Consider the following 19,796-nt stretch of genomic DNA (forward strand, 5'->3'; position numbering starts at 1 on the left):
AGGATAGGGGGCAGCATTTGGAATTTTGGATGAAAAGCATGTCCAAATTCAACTTCCTGCTACTCATCCCCAGAAGACAAGATATGCATATTATTAGTAGATATGGATAGAAATCACTGACGTTTCTAAAACTGTTTGAATCATGTCGGTGAGTATAACAGAACGTATGTAGCAGGCGAAACCCCGAGGACAAACCATTCAGATTTTGTTTTGTTTTGAGGTAACTCTTTTCAATGGGTTTTCATTGGGAATCCAGATTTCTAAGGGACTTGCTTGCAGTTCCTACCACGTCCACTGGATGTCACCAGTCTTTAGAAATTGGTTGAGGTTATTCCTTTGTGTAATGAAGCAGTACGGCCATCTTGAACGTGGGTCACTTCATGTATACTATTTGATAGAGGCGCATGACCAGAAAGCATGCTTCAGTTTGTTTTCTTCCTATATAGAACACAGATCATCCCATCTCCAATTTGATTGATTATTTACTTTAAGTTTAAGTTGTATTACAAAAGTAGTTTGAAATGTTTTGGCAAAGATTACAGGTAACTTTTGAGATATTTTGTAGTCACGTTGCGCAAGTTGGAACCGGTGTTTTTCTGGATCAAACGTGCCAAATAAATTGACATTTTGGATATATATGGACGGAATGAATCGAACAAAAGGACCATTTGTGATGTTTATGGGACATATAGGAGTGCCAACAGAAGAAGCTCGTCAAAGGTAAGGCGCGCCTGCAGGGTTGAAATATGGTTTCTCTCTTTTGTTTATGGAGGTGCTACCCTCAGATAATAGCAGCGTTTGCTTTCGCCGAAAAGCCTTTTTGAAATCTGACATGTTGGCTGGATTCACAACACGTGTAGCTTTAATTTGGTATCTTACATGTGTGATTTCATGAAGGTTAGATCTTTATAGGAATTTATTTGAATTTGGCGCTCTGCATTTTCTCTGGCTTTTGGCCAAGTGGGACGCTACCATCCCACATATCCCAGAGAGGTTAACAAGAAATTTGTGGAGTGGTTGAAAAATTTATTTTAGTGACTCCAACCTAAGCGTATGTAAACTTCCGACTTCAACTGTACCTACACATATGCTACGGTCACAAGACACAGGCCTCCTTATTGTCCCTAGAATTTCTAAGCAAAAAGCTGGAGGCAGGGCTTTCTCCAATAGAGCTCAATGTTTATGGACAGGTCCGCTTATCCATGTGAGAGATGCAGACTCGGTCTCAACCTTTAAGTCTTTACTGAAGACTCATCTCTTCAGAAGGTCCTATGATTGAGTGTAGTTTGGCCCAGGGGTGTGAAGGTGAAATGAAAGTCACTGGAGCGACGAACCGCCCTTGCTGTCTCCGCCTGGCCGGCTCCCCTCTCTGCACTGGGATTCTCTGCCTCTGACCCTATTACGGGGACTGAGTCACTGGCTTACTGGTGCTCTTCCATGCCGTCCTTAGGAGGGGTGAGTCACTTGAGTAGGTTGAGTCAGACGTGATCTTTCTGTCTGGTTTTGCGCCCCCTCGGGCTAGTGCGGTGGAGGAGATCTTCGTGGGCTATACTCAGCCTTGTCTCAAGTTAGTAAGTTGGTGGTCTGTTGATATCCCTCTAGCGGTGTGGGGGCTGTGCATTTGCAAAGTGTGTGGTGTTATATGTTGCCTGGTTGGCCCTGTCCGAGGGTATCGTTTGACAGGGCCACAGTGTCCTCCCAACCCCCCTGTCTCAGCAGTCAGTATTTATGCTGCAATAGTCTATGTGCCAGGGGGCTGGGTTCAGTCTGTTAAATCGGGTGTAATTCTCCTGCCTTATCTGTTGTCCTGTGTGAATTGAAGTATGCTCCCTCTAATTCGGTCTTTCTCTCTCTCTCCCCTCCCGGAGGACCTGAGCCCTAGGACCATGCCTCAAGACTACCTGGCCTGATGACTCCTGGCTGTCCCCAGTCCACCTGGTCGTGCTGCTGCTCCAGTTTCAACTGTTCTGCCTGCGGCAAAGGAACCCTGACCTGTTCACTAGATGTGCTACCTGTCCCAGACCTGCTGTTATCGACTCTCTCTCTCTGCTGCACCTGCTGTCTCGACCTCTGAATGCTCGGCTATTAAAAGCCAACGGGCATTTACTCCTGAGGTACTGACCTGTTGCACCAATTTGTCCACCGTGCTTCTACATCTGCATTGCTTGCTGTTTGGGGTTTTAGGCTGGTTTCCTGTATAGCACTTTGTGACATCTGCTGATGTAAAAAGGGCTTTATGAATACATTTGATTTATTGACTTACAAAAGTATACATTCAATAGCGAACATACTATCAATATGCTGGCTACTGTTGATACACTTTGGCATCTCTTTTGGAATGCAGTTCTCTTAAATGGGCAGTGTACTATTTTTAGATGTAAAAACAAAAATGAATGCAATTAATCCAATGGAAACAGCTTCATAATAACCAAAGGTGGCCGGAGGAAGCGGTTAGAGCTTTGGGCCAGTAACCGAAAGGTCCATGAGCCGACAAGGTGAAGAATCTGGCGATGTTACTAACGGCAGACCCTGGCTGTGACCACACTCTTCGAGGGTGTTTGGGATATGAAAAAACAAACATTTTCAATTCACAGCTGCGTATTAATACAAGCTTGTACATGTGTGAAATAGGCAATAAGCATCGACCAAATTATTTGTATTTATTTATTATAAAGAGTAGGTCCTGTAGAGAGGAATAGGTCCTGTAGAGAGGAAGCATGGTAACCTATAGGCCCTGTAGAGAGGAAGCATGGTAACCTATAGGTCCTGTAGAGAGGAAGCATGGTAACCTATAGGTCCTGTAGAGAGGAAGCATGGTAACCTATAGGCCCTGTAGAGAGGAAGCATGGTAACCTATAGGTCCTGTAGAGAGGAAGCATGGTAACCTATAGGCCCTGTAGAGAGGAAGCATGGTAACCTATAGGTCCTGTAGAGAGGAAGCATGGTAACCTATAGGTCCTGTAGAGAGGAAGCATGGTAACCTATAGGTCCTGTAGAGAGGAAGCATGGTAACCTATAGGTCCTGTAGAGAGGAAGCATGGTAACCTATAGGTCCTGTAGAGAGGAAGCATGGTAACCTATAGGCCCTGTAGAGAGGAAGCATGGTAACCTATAGGTCCTGTAGAGAGGAAGCATGGTAACCTATAGGCCCTGTAGAGAGGAAGCATGGTAACCTATAGGCCCTGTAGAGAGGAAGCATGGTAACCTATAGGTCCTGTAGAGAGGAAGCATGGTAACCTATAGGTCCTGTAGAGAGGAAGCATGGTAACCTATAGGCCCTGTAGAGAGGAAGCATGGTAACCTATAGGTCCTGTAGAGAGGAATGGCATGGTAACCTATAGGTCCTGTAGAGAGGAAGCATGGTAACCTATAGGCCCTGTAGAGAGGAAGCATGGTAACCTATAGGTCCTGTAGAGAGGAAGCATGGTAACCTATAGGTCCTGTAGAGAGGAAGCATGGTAACCTATAGGTCCTGTAGAGAGGAAGCATGGTAACCTATAGGTCCTGTAGAGAGGAAGCACGGTAACCTATAGGTCCTGTAGAGAGGAAGCATGGTAACCTATAGGTCCTGTAGAGAGGAAGCATGGTAACCTATAGGTCCTGTAGAGAGGAAGCACGGTAACCTATAGGTCCTGTAGAGAGGAAGCATGGTAACCTATAGGCCCTGTAGAGAGGAAGCATGGTAACCTATAGGTCCTGTAGAGAGGAAGCATGGTAACCTATAGGTCCTGTAGAGAGGAAGCATGGTAACCTATAGGCCCTGTAGAGAGGAAGCATGGTAACCTATAGGCCCTGTAGAGAGGAAGCATGGTAACCTATAGGTCCTGTAGAGAGGAAGCATGGTAACCTATAGGCCCTGTAGAGAGGAAGCATGGTAACCTATAGGCCCTGTAGAGATGGAAGCCCTGTAGAGAGGAATGGTAACCTATAGGCCCTGTAGAGAGGAAGCATGGTAACCTATAGGCCCTGTAGAGAGGAAGCATGGTAACCTATAGGTCCTGTAGAGAGGAAGCATGGTAACCTATAGGCCCTGTAGAGAGGAAGCATGGTAACCTATAGGCCCTGTAGAGAGGAAGCATGGTAACCTATAGGTCCTGTAGAGAGGAAGCATGGTAACCTATAGGCCCTGTAGAGAGGAAGCATGGTAACCTATAGGCCCTGTAGAGAGGAAGCATGGTAACCTATAGGCCCTGTAAAGAGGAAGCATGGTAACCTATAGGCCCTGTAGAGAGGAAGCATGGTAACCTATAGGTCCTGTAGAGAGGAAGCATGGTAACCTATAGGTCCTGTAGAGAGGAAGCATGGTAACCTATAGGCCCTGTAGAGAGGAAGCATGGTAACCTATAGGTCCTGTAGAGAGGAAGCATGGTAACCTATAGGCCCTGTAGAGAGGAAGCATGGTAACCTATAGGTCCTGTAGAGAGGAAGCATGGTAACCTATAGGCCCTGTAGAGAGGAAGCATGGTAACCTATAGGCCCTGTAGAGAGGAAGCATGGTAACCTATAGGCCCTGTAGAGAGGAAGCATGGTAACCTATAGGTCCTGTAGAGAGGAAGCATGGTAACCTATAGGCCCTGTAGAGAGGAAGCATGGTAACCTATAGGTCCTGTAGAGAGGAAGCATGGTAACCTATAGGTCCTGTAGAGAGGAAGCATGGTAACCTATAGGTCCTGTAGAGAGGAAGCATGGTAACCTATAGGTCCTGTAGAGAGGAAGCATGGTAACCTATAGGCCCTGTAGAGAGGAAGCATGGTAACCTATAGGCCCTGTAAAGAGGATGCATGGTAACCTATAGGTCCTGTAGAGAGGATGCATGGTAACCTATAGGTCCTGTAGAGAGGAAGCATGGTAACCTATAGGCCCTGTAGAGAGGAAGCATGGTAACCTATAGGTCCTGTAGAGAGGAAGCATGGTAACCTATAGGCCCTGTAAAGAGGAAGCATGGTAACCTATAGGCCCTGTAGAGAGGAAGCATGGTAACCTATAGGCCCTGTAGAGAGGAAGCATGGTAACCTATAGGTCCTGTAGAGAGGAAGTATGGTAACCTATAGGTCCTGTAGAGAGGAAGCATGGTAACCTATAGGTCCTGCATGACCCCGCATTAAAAACTACACCATATCCAGTCCAGTAGAAATCCTGTTTGGCCCATTTTCTGGGACCCTGTCATAGCCTACAAATAGGACCCAGAGTTTTACCTGACCTGGTCATGAGATGAGGAAAAACTCCAGGCCCCAGAAAAGACACGTACAAATTTTGCCAGACCACATTTGAACCTGTGCTGTCACTTCTGCTTAAAAATACTATAACTTGTAAATGTCTCAAGAGAATAGTGTGATTGGCTTACCCCATCATAACCCCATTGTTTATAACAGGAACATAAACCATGTATAGATTCAAAATATGTTCAAAAGCTGCCAACTATCTTGTTCATTTTCCATCTGGTTTATGTATTATGCTAGGTCAAATGTAAGGTTAAGGAGAGGTTTCGAGGACACAGATTACACCCTAGTCCTTTTCCATTGAGTTTGCTTTTAGTCCAGTACTAGACTTAATCTGTGTCAGGGGAAAACCTCCCCATAAAAGGAGTGGAATGGGATGATGTCTTACGTGAAAAAACACAACCAAGTAGCATAACCACAACCAAGTAGCATAACCACAACCAAGTAGCATAACCACAACCAAGTAGCATAACCACAACCAAGTAGCATAACCACAACCAAGTAGCATAACCACAACCAAGTAGCATAACCACAACCAAGTAGCATAACCACAACCAAGTAGCATAACCACAACCAAGTAGCATAACCACAACCAAGTAGCATAACCACAACCAAGTAGCATAACCACAACCAAGTAGCATAACCACAACCAAGTAGCATAACCACAACCAAGTAGCATAACCAAGTACATTAATGGGGAAAACCTTTTTAAAGAGTATGTATTAGACTGTTTGAGAGAAGGTTTGAATCCTAATCAACCCATCCGATGTGAATACATATGTTGTTGAAGAACAGTAGATCAGTAAAGACACAGTACTCTAGCAGTAGTCAAGCTGATTATTTCTTTAGAGTCATAAGAAACAAGGTTCTGAAGTGTCTGTCCTAAATCTAGGAGATATAAAAAAATATATATATTTTTTTAAATAAATATTTAAGCTCTTTATTCTTCCATTCCTTTTTTAAAACCGGCCGGTCGGTTACCTTCAGGTCATAGAGCAAAACAGGGAACAGCATCGTGAGAGTCTCCCCTTCAGGTCATAGAGCAAAACAGGGAACAGCATCGTGAGAGTCTCCCCTTCAGGTCATAGAGCAAAACAGGGAACAGCATCGTGAGAGTCTCCCCTTTCCATATAGTGGTCAATAGTTGGTAGCGCAAACCGTTCGTACGCTACAGACGTTTTCGTACAAACACTGCTCTAACTCTGCCACCTTTCACCACAGATGCGGAACTGCGACATCGGAGGATTGAAACGCATCCAATGATAAACAGATCTCTCTTACTTAAACTGACAGATTTTTTAGCGATGTAACTTAGATTGCCGCACCGGTGCACCCATTGACTCTAGGGGGTTGTGCTGAAAAGCCTTGTCAGTGCATAGGTCAAATGAGCTTTTGAAATTCCTGTCTTTTTCTGCTTCAGACAAAAGCTGATATTTCACTTAAATGTACAATATCAGCTTAGACAACACTGCAACAGGAACACCAACAAGCGACAGTGCTATAGGAGTCTGGTAGTGTGTTTGGGTGTTTGGTATTGGACTGACCCTGGTGATGTCGTCCTCCCTGCTGACCCCCCAGTGTGTTGTGGCAGGGTAAGGGTTAGGTGACTGTTATAATTAGTGTTAGGTGTAGCTAGGTGTTGAGTATTGGACTGACCCTGGTGATGTCCTCTGTAGAAGATCCTCCAGAGTGCCTGGGCAGGGTGCGGTGCTGCAGCTGGGGGGAGAGGAGCTGGAGGCTGGAGGCTCTGGTGGACATCCCCTGTCCCACCGCCAGCCCCCCCTCACTACCCCCCCCGTGGGTCCTCTGACGCTCCCGCCGCACGTACATGGAGTGGCGGTGAGGTCTATGCTGGGAGGAGAAGGGGGATGTGTAGCCCAGGCCGTAGGGGAAGGCCTCATGAGGGGTGGACAGGGAGTGACCATGGCTTCCACCTCCTCCCCCTCCCGGGTCTCCTCCCTCAGGGGACTTGGCCTCCTCAGAGCTCTTGTGTCGTGAGGAGGTGCGTCGGGATGAGGAGTCTAGCGTATTGCTCTCTCTCTCCGAGCGCCGGCCTGCAGGGCTGTGACGATGATGACCGGTCGCCGGGCTGCCAGGAGCGTTGAGGTCAAGACAGGAAGTAGGGAAGTAGCGTGATGGAGGATCGTCACCATGGATACGTGGGTCGCTAAGGTTCCCTACTGACTTGGCGTTGTTGAGGGCCCCGTGGCTCTTAGAAAGGTTTATATAGGAGCCTCCTGCTAACCCAAACCCTCCTGCAGACTTAGAGGACCCATGCTCCCCCATGTAGCTGTGGCGGTCTCGGTCTCTGGCTCTGTGTTTGTCTCCAGACATCAGGGTGCTGGTCTTTCCCTCTACGAAGCTATGGCGGTTCTGCTGAGAGCGGCTGTTGGACTTGAGGTACTTCGCTCCCGGCCCATCTGTGGCCTTGGCTCCGGAGGTGAAGTCAAAGTCTTTGTTCTTGGTCTCTTTGGGGCTGAGGAGGTGGGGTAGGTTGCTCTTGGTCTCCTTGGGGCTGAGGAGGTGGGGCAGGTTGTTGTTGGCTAGGTCCTTGGAGCAGGAGGCTGAGCGATTCAGGAGCTGGGGGACCGGGGCATAGGTCTTGGGGCGGAGGGTGGGGCTCAAGCTGTTGCCATTCAGGAAGCTGTCGTTGCTAGGGTGATTGCTAGGTTGGAGGTCTTCGTGACGGGGCAGGCTGGAACAGTCTCTACTAGCTGAGCGGTGGTGGTCTGAACCCTTAACACCATGACTCCTGACCAGGAGAGAAATAGAGAGGGCTTTCATATTCATATTTGTTTCCTTCTATTCAGCTAGATATGACAAATCATTGATGTTCCCAACATATTGAGAATGGCAGAGATGTGAATGTCCCCAACATATTGAGAATGGCAGAGTAGTGAATGTTCCCAACATATTGACAATGGCAGAGTAGTGAATGTTCCCAACATATTGACAATGGCAGAGTAGTGAATGTTCCCAACATATTGAGAATGGCAGAGTAGTAAATGTTCCCAACATATTGAGAATGGCAGAGTAGTGAATGTCCCCAACATATTGAGAATGGCAGAGTAGTGAATGTCCCCAACATATTGAGAATGGCAGAGTAGTGAATGTTCCCAACATATTGAGAATGGCATAGTAGTAAATGTTCCCAACATATTGAGAATGGCATAGTAGTAAATGTTCCCAACATATTGAGAATGGCAGAGTAGTAAATGTTCCCAACATATTGAGAATGGCAGAGTAGTGAATGTCCCCAACATATTGAGAATGGCATAGTAGTAAATGTTCCCAACATATTGAGAATGGCATAGTAGTATATACTATACTGTTCCTTTTCCAGCTCCCTGCCTGGTGTAATACGGTTGGCTACCTGGTGGGGGCGCTGTTGTCCGTGTGATGAGGCTTCCTCTTAGAGGAGCGGACTGGTGTTGGTGTAGGAGGTCCAGTTCGCTCCACCGGTCGCGGTGTCTGGAAGGCATGGTGGTCCAAACTCTGCTCCGTTAGAAACCGCTCTGTAGGACTCAACAGCAGCAGGTTCTGCACACACACACCCACACACAGTGTCAACATGTCTTCAACAAGCTCCCCTCTCAGTCCTCACTAGTATGCAGTGTGAGTCATCATGATAATCATCAACATCAGACTGGAATAGACCAGCTTCACACTCTATATTAATAATATTCAGGGAAATGAAAAGCTCCAACTTCATTGGTTTTAATTGAGCTGCCTATGTGAGTCCCTAAGGAGAGATGTTTTGCCCAAAAAGCTCCTTGGACATGGTGGTGTTTTTCTCCCTGTCCACCTGATGAAATGAAAGTGAAGGATCTCCAGTCTCAGAGGAGAGGTTAGGCCCAATAGAGAAGAGAGGAGCTCCGACAACACCACTACGGCTGAGGAGCAGTTAGAAGAGACCTGTGATGTCACTATTACATGTTATGTCACTGAATATATCCACACTTATTTGGATAGTGAAGCTAAATATTTTAACATGGCACTATACTCCAACATTTTGACTATGAGATCAAATGTTTCATAAAAGGTCATTTGCGGATAGATGATTAGTAAGACATTGTTTAAGTAGTCAGTGGTAGGATGCAGTAGTCAGCGGTAGGATGCAGTAGTCAGTGGTAGGATGCAGTAGTCAGCGGTAGGATGCAGTAGTCAGCGGTAGGATGCAGTAGTCAGCGGTAGGATGCAGTAGTCAGTAATAGGATGCAGTAGTCAGCGGTAGGATGCAGTAGTCAGCGGTAGGATGCAGTAGTCAGCGGTAGGATGCAGTAGTCAGCGGTAGGATGCAGTAGTCAGCAGTAGGATGCAGTAGTCAGCGGTAGGATGCAGTAGTCAGTAATAGGATGCAGTAGTCAGCGGTAGGATGCAGTAGTCAGCGGTAGGATGCAGTAGTCAGCGGTAGGATGCAGTAGTCAGCAGTAGGATGCAGTAGTCAGCGGTAGGATGCAGTAGTCAGCGGTAGGATGCAGCGGTAGGATGCAGCGGTAGGCGGTAGGATGCAGTAGTCAGCGGTAGGATGCAGCGGTAGGATGCAGTAGTCAGCGGTAGGATGCAGTAGTAAGCGGTAGGATGCAGTAGTCAGCAGTAGGATGCAGCGGTAGGATGCAGTAGTCAGCAGTAGGATGCAGCGGTAGGATGCAGTAGTCAGCGGTAGGATGCAGTAGTCAGCGGTAGGATGCAGTAGTCAGCTGTAGGATGCAGTAGTCAGCGCGTATGATGCAGTAGTAAGCGGTAGGATGCAGTAGTTAGCAGTAGGATGCAGTAGTCAGTGGTAGGATGGAGTAGTCAGCGGTAGGATGCAGTAGTCAGTAGAAGGATGCAGTAGTCAGTAGAAGGATGCTGTAGTCAGTAGAAGGATGCAGTAGTAAGTGGTAGGATGCAGTAGGATTCAGTAGTCAGTAGTAGGATGCAGTAGTTAGAGGTAGGATGCAGTAGTCAGGAGTAGGATGCAGTAGTTAGGGGTAGGATGCAGTAGTTAGCGGTAGGATACAGTAGTCAGTAATAGGATGCAGTAGTCAGTAGTAGGATGCAGTAGTTAGGGGTAGGATGCAGTAGTTAGGGGTAGGATGCAGTAGTCAGTAGTAGGATGCAGTACTTAGGGGTAGGATGCAGTAGTTAGCAGTAGGATGCAGTAGTTAGGGGTAGGATGCAGTAGTAAGCGGTAGGATGCAGTAGTCAGCGGTAGGATGCAGTAGTCAGCGGTAGGATGCAGTACTTAGGGGTAGGATGCAGTAGGATGCAGTAGTCAGTAGTAGGATGCAGTAGTTAGCAGTAGGATGCAGTAGTCAGTAGTAGGATGCAGTAGTTAGCAGTATGATGCAGTAGTAAGCAGTAGTCAGTAGTAGGATGTCAGTAGTAGGATGCAGTAGTCAGTAGTAGGATGCAGTAGTAAGCGGTAGGATGCAGTAGTCAGTGATTGGTAGGATGCAGTAGTCAGGGATAAGACAGTGTGCTGAATGTTCTCAGTAATCATCGCCTACAAGAACAGCAGCAACAGCACTGTGCTGCCCACCAGATTGCCATCACAGTCTGTTTACAGCTACAGATCAGTCTGTTTACAGTTACAGATCAGTCTGTTTACAGCTACAGATCAGTCTGTTTACAGTTACAGATCAGTCTGTTTACAGTTACAGATCAGTCTGTTTACAGCTACAGATCAGTCTGTTTACAGTTACAGATCAGGCTGTTTACAGTTACAGATCAGTCTGTTTACAGCTACAGATCAGTCTGTTTACAGCTACAGTTCACAGTCTGTTGACAGCTACAGATCAGTCTGTTTACAGCTACAGATCAGCCTGTTTACAGCTGCAGATCAGTCTGTTTACAGCTACAGATCAGTCTGTTTACAGCTACAGATCACAGTCTGTTTACAGCTACAGATCAGTCTGTTTACAGCTACAGATCACATTCTGTTTACAGCTACAGATCACAGCCTGTTTACAGCTACAGATCACAGTCTGTTTACAGCTACAGATCAGTCTGTTTACAGCTACAGATCACAGTCTGTTTACAGCTACAGATCAGTCTGTTTACAGCTACAGATCACAGTCTGTTTACAGCTACAGATCAGTCTGTTTACAGCTACAGATCAGTCTGTTTACAGCTACAGATCACAGTCTGTTTACAGCTACAGATCACAGTCTGTTTACAGCTACAGATCACAGTCTGTTTACAGCTACAGATCAGTCTGTTTACAGCTACAGATCAGTCTGTTTACAGCTACAGATCAGTCTGTTTACAGCTACAGATCACAGTCTGTTTACAGCTACAGATCAGTCTGTTTACAGCTACAGATCAGTCTGTTTACAGCTACAGATCAGTCTGTTTACAGCTACAGATCACAGCCTGTTTACAGCTACAGATCAGTCTGTTTACAGCTACAGATCACAGTCTGTTTACAGCTACAGATCATTCTGTTTACAGCTACAGATCAGTCTGTTTACAGCTACAGATCACAGTCTGTTTACAGCTACAGTTCAGTCTGTTTACAGCTACAGATCACAGTCTGTTTACAGCTACAGATCACAGTCTGTTTACAGCTACAGATCAGTCTGTTTACAGCTACAGATCACAGTCTGTTTACAGCTACAGATCATTCTGTTTACAGCTACAGATCAGTCTGTTTACAGCTACAGTTCACAGTCTGTTTACAGCTACAGTTCAGTCTGTTTACAGCTACAGATCACAGTCTGTTTACAGCTACAGATCAGTCTGTTTACAGCTACAGATCACAGTCTGTTTACAGCTACAGATCACAGCCTGTTTACAGCTACAGATCACAGTCTGTTTACAGCTACAGATCACAGTCTGTTTACAGCTACAGATCAGTCTGTTTACAGCTACAGTTCTACAGATCACAGTCTGTTTACAGCTACAGATCAGTCTGTTTACAGCTACAGATCAGTCTGTTTACAGCTACAGTTCTACAGATCACAGTCTGTTTACAGCTACAGATCAGTCTGTTTACAGCTACAGATCACAGTCTGTTTACAGCTACAGATCACAGTCTGTTTACAGCTACAGATCACAGTCTGTTTACAGCTACAGATCAGTCTGTTTACAGCTACAGATCAGTCTGTTTACAGCTACAGATCACAGTCTGTTTACAGCTACAGATCAGTCTGTTTACAGCTACAGATCAGTCTGTTTACAGCTACAGTTCTACAGATCACAGTCTGTTTACAGCTACAGATCACAGGCTGTTTACAGCTACAGATCAGTCTGTTTACAGCTACAGATCAGTCTGTTTACAGCTACATATCAGTCTGTTTACAGCTACAGATCACAGTCTGTTTACAGCTACAGATCACAGTCTGTTTACAGCTACAGATCACAGTCTGTTTACAGCTACAGATCACAGTCTGTTTACAGCTACAGATCAGTCTGTTTACAGCTACAGATCAGTCTGTTTACAGCTACAGATCACAGTCTGTTTACAGCTACAGATCAGTCTGTTTACAGCTACAGATCAGTCTGTTTACAGCTACAGTTCTACAGATCACAGTCTGTTTACAGCTACAGATCACAGGCTGTTTACAGCTACAGATCACAGTCTGTTTACAGCTACAGATCACAGTCTGTTTACAGCTACAGATCAGTCTGTTTACAGCTACATATCAGTCTGTTTACAGCTACAGATCACAGTCTGTTTACAGCTACAGATCAGTCTGTTTACAGCTACATATCAGTCTGTTTACAGCTACAGATCAGTCTGTTTACAGCTACAGATCACAGTCTGTTTACAGCTACAGATCAGTCTGTTTACAGCTACAGATCACAGTCTGTTTACAGCTACAGATCAGTCTGTTTACAGCTACAGATCAGTCTGTTTACAGCTACAGATCAGTCTGTTTACAGCTACAGATCACAGCCTGTTTACAGCTACAGATCACAGCCTGTTTACAGCTACAGATCACAGTCTGTTTACAGCTACAGATCACAGTCTGTTTACAGCTACAGATCAGTCTGTTTACAGCTACAGATCACAGTCTGTTTACAGCTACAGATCACAGTCTGTTTACAGCTACAGATCAGTCTGTTTACAGCTACAGATCAGTCTGTTTACAGCTACATATCAGTCTGTTTACAGCTACAGATCACAGTCTGTTTACAGCTACAGATCACAGTCTGTTTACAGCTACAGATCACAGTCTGTTTACAGCTACAGATCACAGTCTGTTTACAGCTACAGATCAGTCTGTTTACAGCTACAGATCAGTCTGTTTACAGCTACAGATCACAGTCTGTTTACAGCTACAGATCAGTCTGTTTACAGCTACAGATCAGTCTGTTTACAGCTACAGTTCTACAGATCACAGTCTGTTTACAGCTACAGATCACAGGCTGTTTACAGCTACAGATCACAGTCTGTTTACAGCTACAGATCAGTCTGTTTACAGCTACAGATCAGTCTGTTTACAGCTACATATCAGTCTGTTTACAGCTACAGATCACAGTCTGTTTACAGCTACAGATCAGTCTGTTTACAGCTACATATCAGTCTGTTTACAGCTACAGATCAGTCTGTTTACAGCTACAGATCACAGTCTGTTTACAGCTACAGATCAGTCTGTTTACAGCTACAGATCACAGTCTGTTTACAGCTACAGATCAGTCTGTTTACAGCTACAGATCAGTCTGTTTACAGCTACAGATCAGTCTGTTTACAGCTACAGATCAGTCTGTTTACAGCTACAGATCACAGCCTGTTTACAGCTACAGATCACAGCCTGTTTACAGCTACAGATCACAGTCTGTTTACAGCTACAGATCACAGTCTGTTTACAGCTACAGATCAGTCTGTTTACAGCTACAGATCACAGTCTGTTTACAGCTACAGATCAGTCTGTTTACAGCTACAGATCAGTCTGTTTACAGCTACAGATCACAGTCTGTTTACAGCTACAGATCACAGTCTGTTTACAGCTACAGATCAGTCTGTTTACAGCTACAGATCAGTCTGTTTACAGCTACAGATCAGTCTGTTTACAGCTACAGATCACAGCCTGTTTACAGCTACAGATCACAGTCTGTTTACAGCTACAGATCAGTCTGTTTACAGCTACAGATCACAGTCTGTTTACAGCTACAGATCACAGTCTGTTTACAGCTACAGTTCAGTCTGTTTACAGCTACAGATCACAGCCTGTTTACAGCTACAGATCACAGTCTGTTTACAGCTACAGATCACAGCCTGTTTACAGCTACAGATCACAGTCTGTTTACAGCTACAGATCACAGTCTGTTTACAGCTACAGATCAGTCTGTTTACAGCTACAGATCACAGCCTGTTTACAGCTACAGAACACAGTCTGTTTACAGCTACAGATCAGAGCCTATTTACAGCTACAGATCACAGTCTGTTTACAGCTACAGATCAGTCTGTTTACAGCTACAGATCACAGTCTGTTTACAGCTACAGATCAGTCTGTTTACAGCTACAGATCACAGTCTGTTTACAGCTACAGATCACAGTCTGTTTACAGCTACAGATCAGTCTGTTTACAGCTACAGATCAGTCTGTTTACAGCTACAGATCAGTCTGTTTACAGCTACAGTTCACAGTCTGTTTACAGCTACAGATCACAGTCTGTTTACAGCTACAGATCAGTCTGTTTACAGCTACAGATCAGTCTGTTTACAGCTACAGATCAGTCTGTTTACAGCTACAGATCAGTCTGTTTACAGCTACAGATCAGAGCCTGTTTACAGCTACAGAACACAGTCTGTTTACAGCTACAGATCACAGTCTGTTTACAGCTACAGATCACAGCCTGTTTACAGCTACAGAACACAGTCTGTTTACAGCTACAGATCAGAGCCTGTTTACAGCTACAGATCACAGTCTGTTTACAGCTACAGATCAGTCTGTTTACAGCTACAGATCACAGTCTGTTTACAGCTACAGATCAGTATGTTTACAGCTACAGATCACAGTCTGTTTACAGCTACAGATCACAGTCTGTTTACAGCTACAGATCAGTCTGTTTACAGCTACAGATCAGTCTGTTTACAGCTACAGTTCACAGTCTGTTTACAGCTACAGATCACAGTCTGTTTACAGCTACAGATCAGTCTGTTTACAGCTACAGATCAGTCTGTTTACAGCTACAGATCAGTCTGTTTACAGCTACAGATCAGAGCCTGTTTACAGCTACAGAACACAGTCTGTTTACAGCTACAGAACAGTCTGTTTACAGCTACAGATCAGAGCCTGTTTACAGCTACAGATCAGTCTGTTTACAGCTACAGATCACAGTCTGTTTACAGCTACAGATCACAGTCTGTTTACAGCTACAGATCAGTCTGTTTACAGCTACAGATCAGTCTGTTTACAGCTACAGATCAGTCTGTTTACAGCTACAGATCAGTCTGTTTACAGCTACAGATCACAGTCTGTTTACAGCTACAGATCAGTCTGTTTACAGCTACAGATCACAGTCTGTTTACAGCTACAGATCAGTCTGTTTACAGCTACAGATCAGTCTGTTTACAGCTACAGATCAGTCTGTTTACAGCTACAGATCACAGTCTGTTTACAGCTACAGATCACAGTCTGTTTACAGCTACAGATCACAGTCTGTTTACAGCTACAGATCACAGTCTGTTTACAGCTACAGATCAGTCTGTTTACAGCTACAGATCACAGTCTGTTTACAGCTACAGATCAGTCTGTTTACAGCTACAGATCACAGTCTGTTTACAGCTACAGTTCACAGTCTGTTTACAGCTACAGATCAGTCTGTTTACAGCTACAGATCAGTCTGTTTACAGCTACAGATCAGTCTGTTTACAGCTACAGATCAGTCTGTTTACAGCTACAGATCAGTCTGTTTACAGCTACAGATCACAGTCTGTTTACAGCTACAGATCAGTCTGTTTACAGCTACAGATCAGTCTGTTTACAGCTACAGATCACAGTCTGTTTACAGCTACATATCAGTCTGTTTACAGCTACAGATCACAGTCTGTTTACAGCTACAGATCAGTCTGTTTACAGCTACAGATCAGTCTGTTTACAGCTACAGATCAGTCTGTTTACAGCTACAGTTCACAGTCTGTTTACAGCTACAGATCACAGTCTGTTTACAGCTACAGATCACAGTCTGTTTACAGCTACAGATCACAGTCTGTTTACAGCTACAGATCAGTCTGTTTACAGCTACAGATCAGTCTGTTTACAGCTACAGATCAGTCTGTTTACAGCTACAGTTCAGTTTGTTTACAGCTACAGATCAGTCTGTTTACAGCTACAGTTCACAGTCTGTTTACAGCTACAGATCACAGTCTGTTTACAGCTACAGATCACAGTCTGTTTACAGCTACAGATCAGTCTGTTTACAGCTACAGATCAGTCTGTTTACAGCTACAGATCACAGTCTGTTTACAGCTACAGTTCACAGTCTGTTTACAGCTACAGTTCAGTTTGTTTACAGCTACAGATCAGTCTGTTTACAGCTACAGTTCACAGTCTGTTTACAGCTACATATCAGTCTGTTTACAGCTACAGATCACAGTCTGTTTACAGCTACAGATCAGTCTGTTTACAGCTACAGATCAGTCTGTTTACAGCTACAGATCACAGTCTGTTTACAGCTACAGATCACAGTCTGTTTACAGCTACAGATCACAGTCTGTTTACAGCTACAGATCACAGTCTGTTTACAGCTACAGCTACAGATCAGTCTGTTTACAGCTACAGATCACAGTCTGTTTACAGCTACAGATCAGTCTGTTTACAGCTACAGATCACAGTCTGTTTACAGCTACAGATCAGTCTGTTTACAGCTACAGATCAGTCTGTTTACAGCTACAGATCAGTCTGTTTACAGCTACAGTTCACAGTCTGTTTACAGCTACAGATCAGTCTGTTTACAGCAACAGATCAGTCTGTTTACAGCTACAGATCAGTCTGTTTACAGCTACAGATCAGTCTGTTTACAGCTACAGATCAGTCTGTTTACAGCTACAGATCAGTCTGTTTACAGCTACAGATCAGTCTGTTTACAGCTACAGATCAGTCTGTTTACAGCTACAGATCACAGTCTGTTTACAGCTACAGATCAGTCTGTTTACAGCTACAGATCACAGTCTGTTTACAGCTACAGATCAGTCTGTTTACAGCTACAGATCAGTCTGTTTACAGCTACAGATCACAGTCTGTTTACAGCTACAGATCACAGTCTGTTTACAGCTACAGATCACAGTCTGTTTACAGCTACAGATCACAGTCTGTTTACAGCTACAGATCAGTCTGTTTACAGCTACAGATCACAGTCTGTTTACAGCTACAGTTCACAGTCTGTTTACAGCTACAGATCAGTCTGTTTACAGCTACAGATCAGTCTGTTTACAGCTACAGATCAGTCTGTTTACAGCTACAGATCAGTCTGTTTACAGCTACAGATCAGTCTGTTTACAGCTACAGATCAGTCTGTTTACAGCTACAGATCAGTCTGTTTACAGCTACAGATCACAGTCTGTTTACAGCTACAGATCAGTCTGTTTACAGCTACAGATCACAGTCTGTTTACAGCTACATATCAGTCTGTTTACAGCTACAGATCACAGTCTGTTTACAGCTACAGATCAGTCTGTTTACAGCTACAGATCAGTCTGTTTACAGCTACAGATCAGTCTGTTTACAGCTACAGTTCACAGTCTGTTTACAGCTACAGATCACAGTCTGTTTACAGCTACAGATCACAGTCTGTTTACAGCTACAGATCACAGTCTGTTTACAGCTACAGATCAGTCTGTTTACAGCTACAGATCAGTCTGTTTACAGCTACAGATCAGTCTGTTTACAGCTACAGTTCAGTTTGTTTACAGCTACAGATCAGTCTGTTTACAGCTACAGTTCACAGTCTGTTTACAGCTACAGATCACAGTCTGTTTACAGCTACAGATCACAGTCTGTTTACAGCTACAGATCAGTCTGTTTACAGCTACAGATCAGTCTGTTTACAGCTACAGATCACAGTCTGTTTACAGCTACAGTTCACAGTCTGTTTACAGCTACAGTTCAGTTTGTTTACAGCTACAGATCAGTCTGTTTACAGCTACAGTTCACAGTCTGTTTACAGCTACATATCAGTCTGTTTACAGCTACAGATCAGTCTGTTTACAGCTACAGATCACAGTCTGTTTACAGCTACAGATCACAGTCTGTTTACAGCTACAGATCACAGTCTGTTTACAGCTACAGATCACAGTCTGTTTACAGCTACAGATCAGTCTGTTTACAGCTACAGATCACAGTCTGTTTACAGCTACAGATCAGTCTGTTTACAGCTACAGATCACAGTCTGTTTACAGCTACAGTTCACAGTCTGTTTACAGCTACAGATCAGTCTGTTTACAGCTACAGATCAGTCTGTTTACAGCTACAGATCAGTCTGTTTACAGCTACAGATCAGTCTGTTTACAGCTACAGATCAGTCTGTTTACAGCTACAGATCAGTCTGTTTACAGCTACAGATCACAGTCTGTTTACAGCTACAGATCAGTCTGTTTACAGCTACAGATCAGTCTGTTTACAGCTACAGATCACAGTCTGTTTACAGCTACATATCACAGTCTGTTTACAGCTACAGATCACAGTCTGTTTACAGCTACAGATCAGTCTGTTTACAGCTACAGATCAGTCTGTTTACAGCTACAGTTCACAGTCTGTTTACAGCTACAGATCACAGTCTGTTTACAGCTACAGATCACAGTCTGTTTACAGCTACAGATCACAGTCTGTTTACAGCTACAGATCAGTCTGTTTACAGCTACAGATCAGTCTGTTTACAGCTACAGATCAGTCTGTTTACAGCTACAGTTCAGTTTGTTTACAGCTACAGATCAGTCTGTTTACAGCTACAGTTCACAGTCTGTTTACAGCTACAGATCACAGTCTGTTTACAGCTACAGATCACAGTCTGTTTACAGCTACAGATCAGTCTGTTTACAGCTACAGATCAGTCTGTTTACAGCTACAGATCACAGTCTGTTTACAGCTACAGTTCACAGTCTGTTTACAGCTACAGTTCAGTTTGTTTACAGCTACAGATCAGTCTGTTTACAGCTACAGCTACAGTTCACAGTCTGTTTACAGCTACATATCAGTCTGTTTACAGCTACAGATCACAGTCTGTTTACAGCTACAGATCAGTCTGTTTACAGCTACAGATCAGTCTGTTTACAGCTACAGATCACAGTCTGTTTACAGCTACAGATCACAGTCTGTTTACAGCTACAGATCACAGTCTGTTTACAGCTACAGATCAGTCTGTTTACAGCTACAGCTACAGATCAGTCTGTTTACAGCTACAGATCACAGTCTGTTTACAGCTACAGATCAGTCTGTTTACAGCTACAGATCACAGTCTGTTTACAGCTACAGATCAGTCTGTTTACAGCTACAGATCAGTCTGTTTACAGCTACAGATCAGTCTGTTTACAGCTACAGTTCACAGTCTGTTTACAGCTACATATCAGTCTGTTTACAGCTACAGATCACAGTCTGTTTACAGCTACAGATCAGTCTGTTTACAGCTACAGATCAGTCTGTTTACAGCT

At 44.3% G+C, this 19,796-nt stretch overlaps 1 protein-coding gene across 3 annotated transcripts in view; it reads right to left on the reverse strand.

The window, feature by feature from the left end:
* The window catches only part of LOC115122708 (cyclin-dependent kinase-like 5), a 300,065-nt gene that overhangs the window by 153,553 nt on the left and 126,716 nt on the right, over positions 1-19,796 (reverse strand). For all 3 annotated transcript variants that reach the window (XR_010461060.1, XM_065009456.1, XM_065009455.1), the window contains exons 11-12: positions 8,593-8,759; positions 6,876-7,971 (exon numbers count right to left, since the gene is read on the reverse strand). Coding sequence is in view for 2 of the 3 variants with exons in the window: in XM_065009456.1 (XP_064865528.1) it covers positions 6,876-7,971; positions 8,593-8,759 (1,263 nt within the window). In the remaining variant the exon portion in view is untranslated. The remainder of the gene's footprint in view (positions 1-6,875; positions 7,972-8,592; positions 8,760-19,796) is intronic.

The sequence above is a fragment of the Oncorhynchus nerka genome, linkage group LG25 (assembly GCF_034236695.1).
Source record: "Oncorhynchus nerka isolate Pitt River linkage group LG25, Oner_Uvic_2.0, whole genome shotgun sequence".
In the NCBI taxonomy this organism is placed as follows: domain Eukaryota; kingdom Metazoa; phylum Chordata; class Actinopteri; order Salmoniformes; family Salmonidae; genus Oncorhynchus; species Oncorhynchus nerka.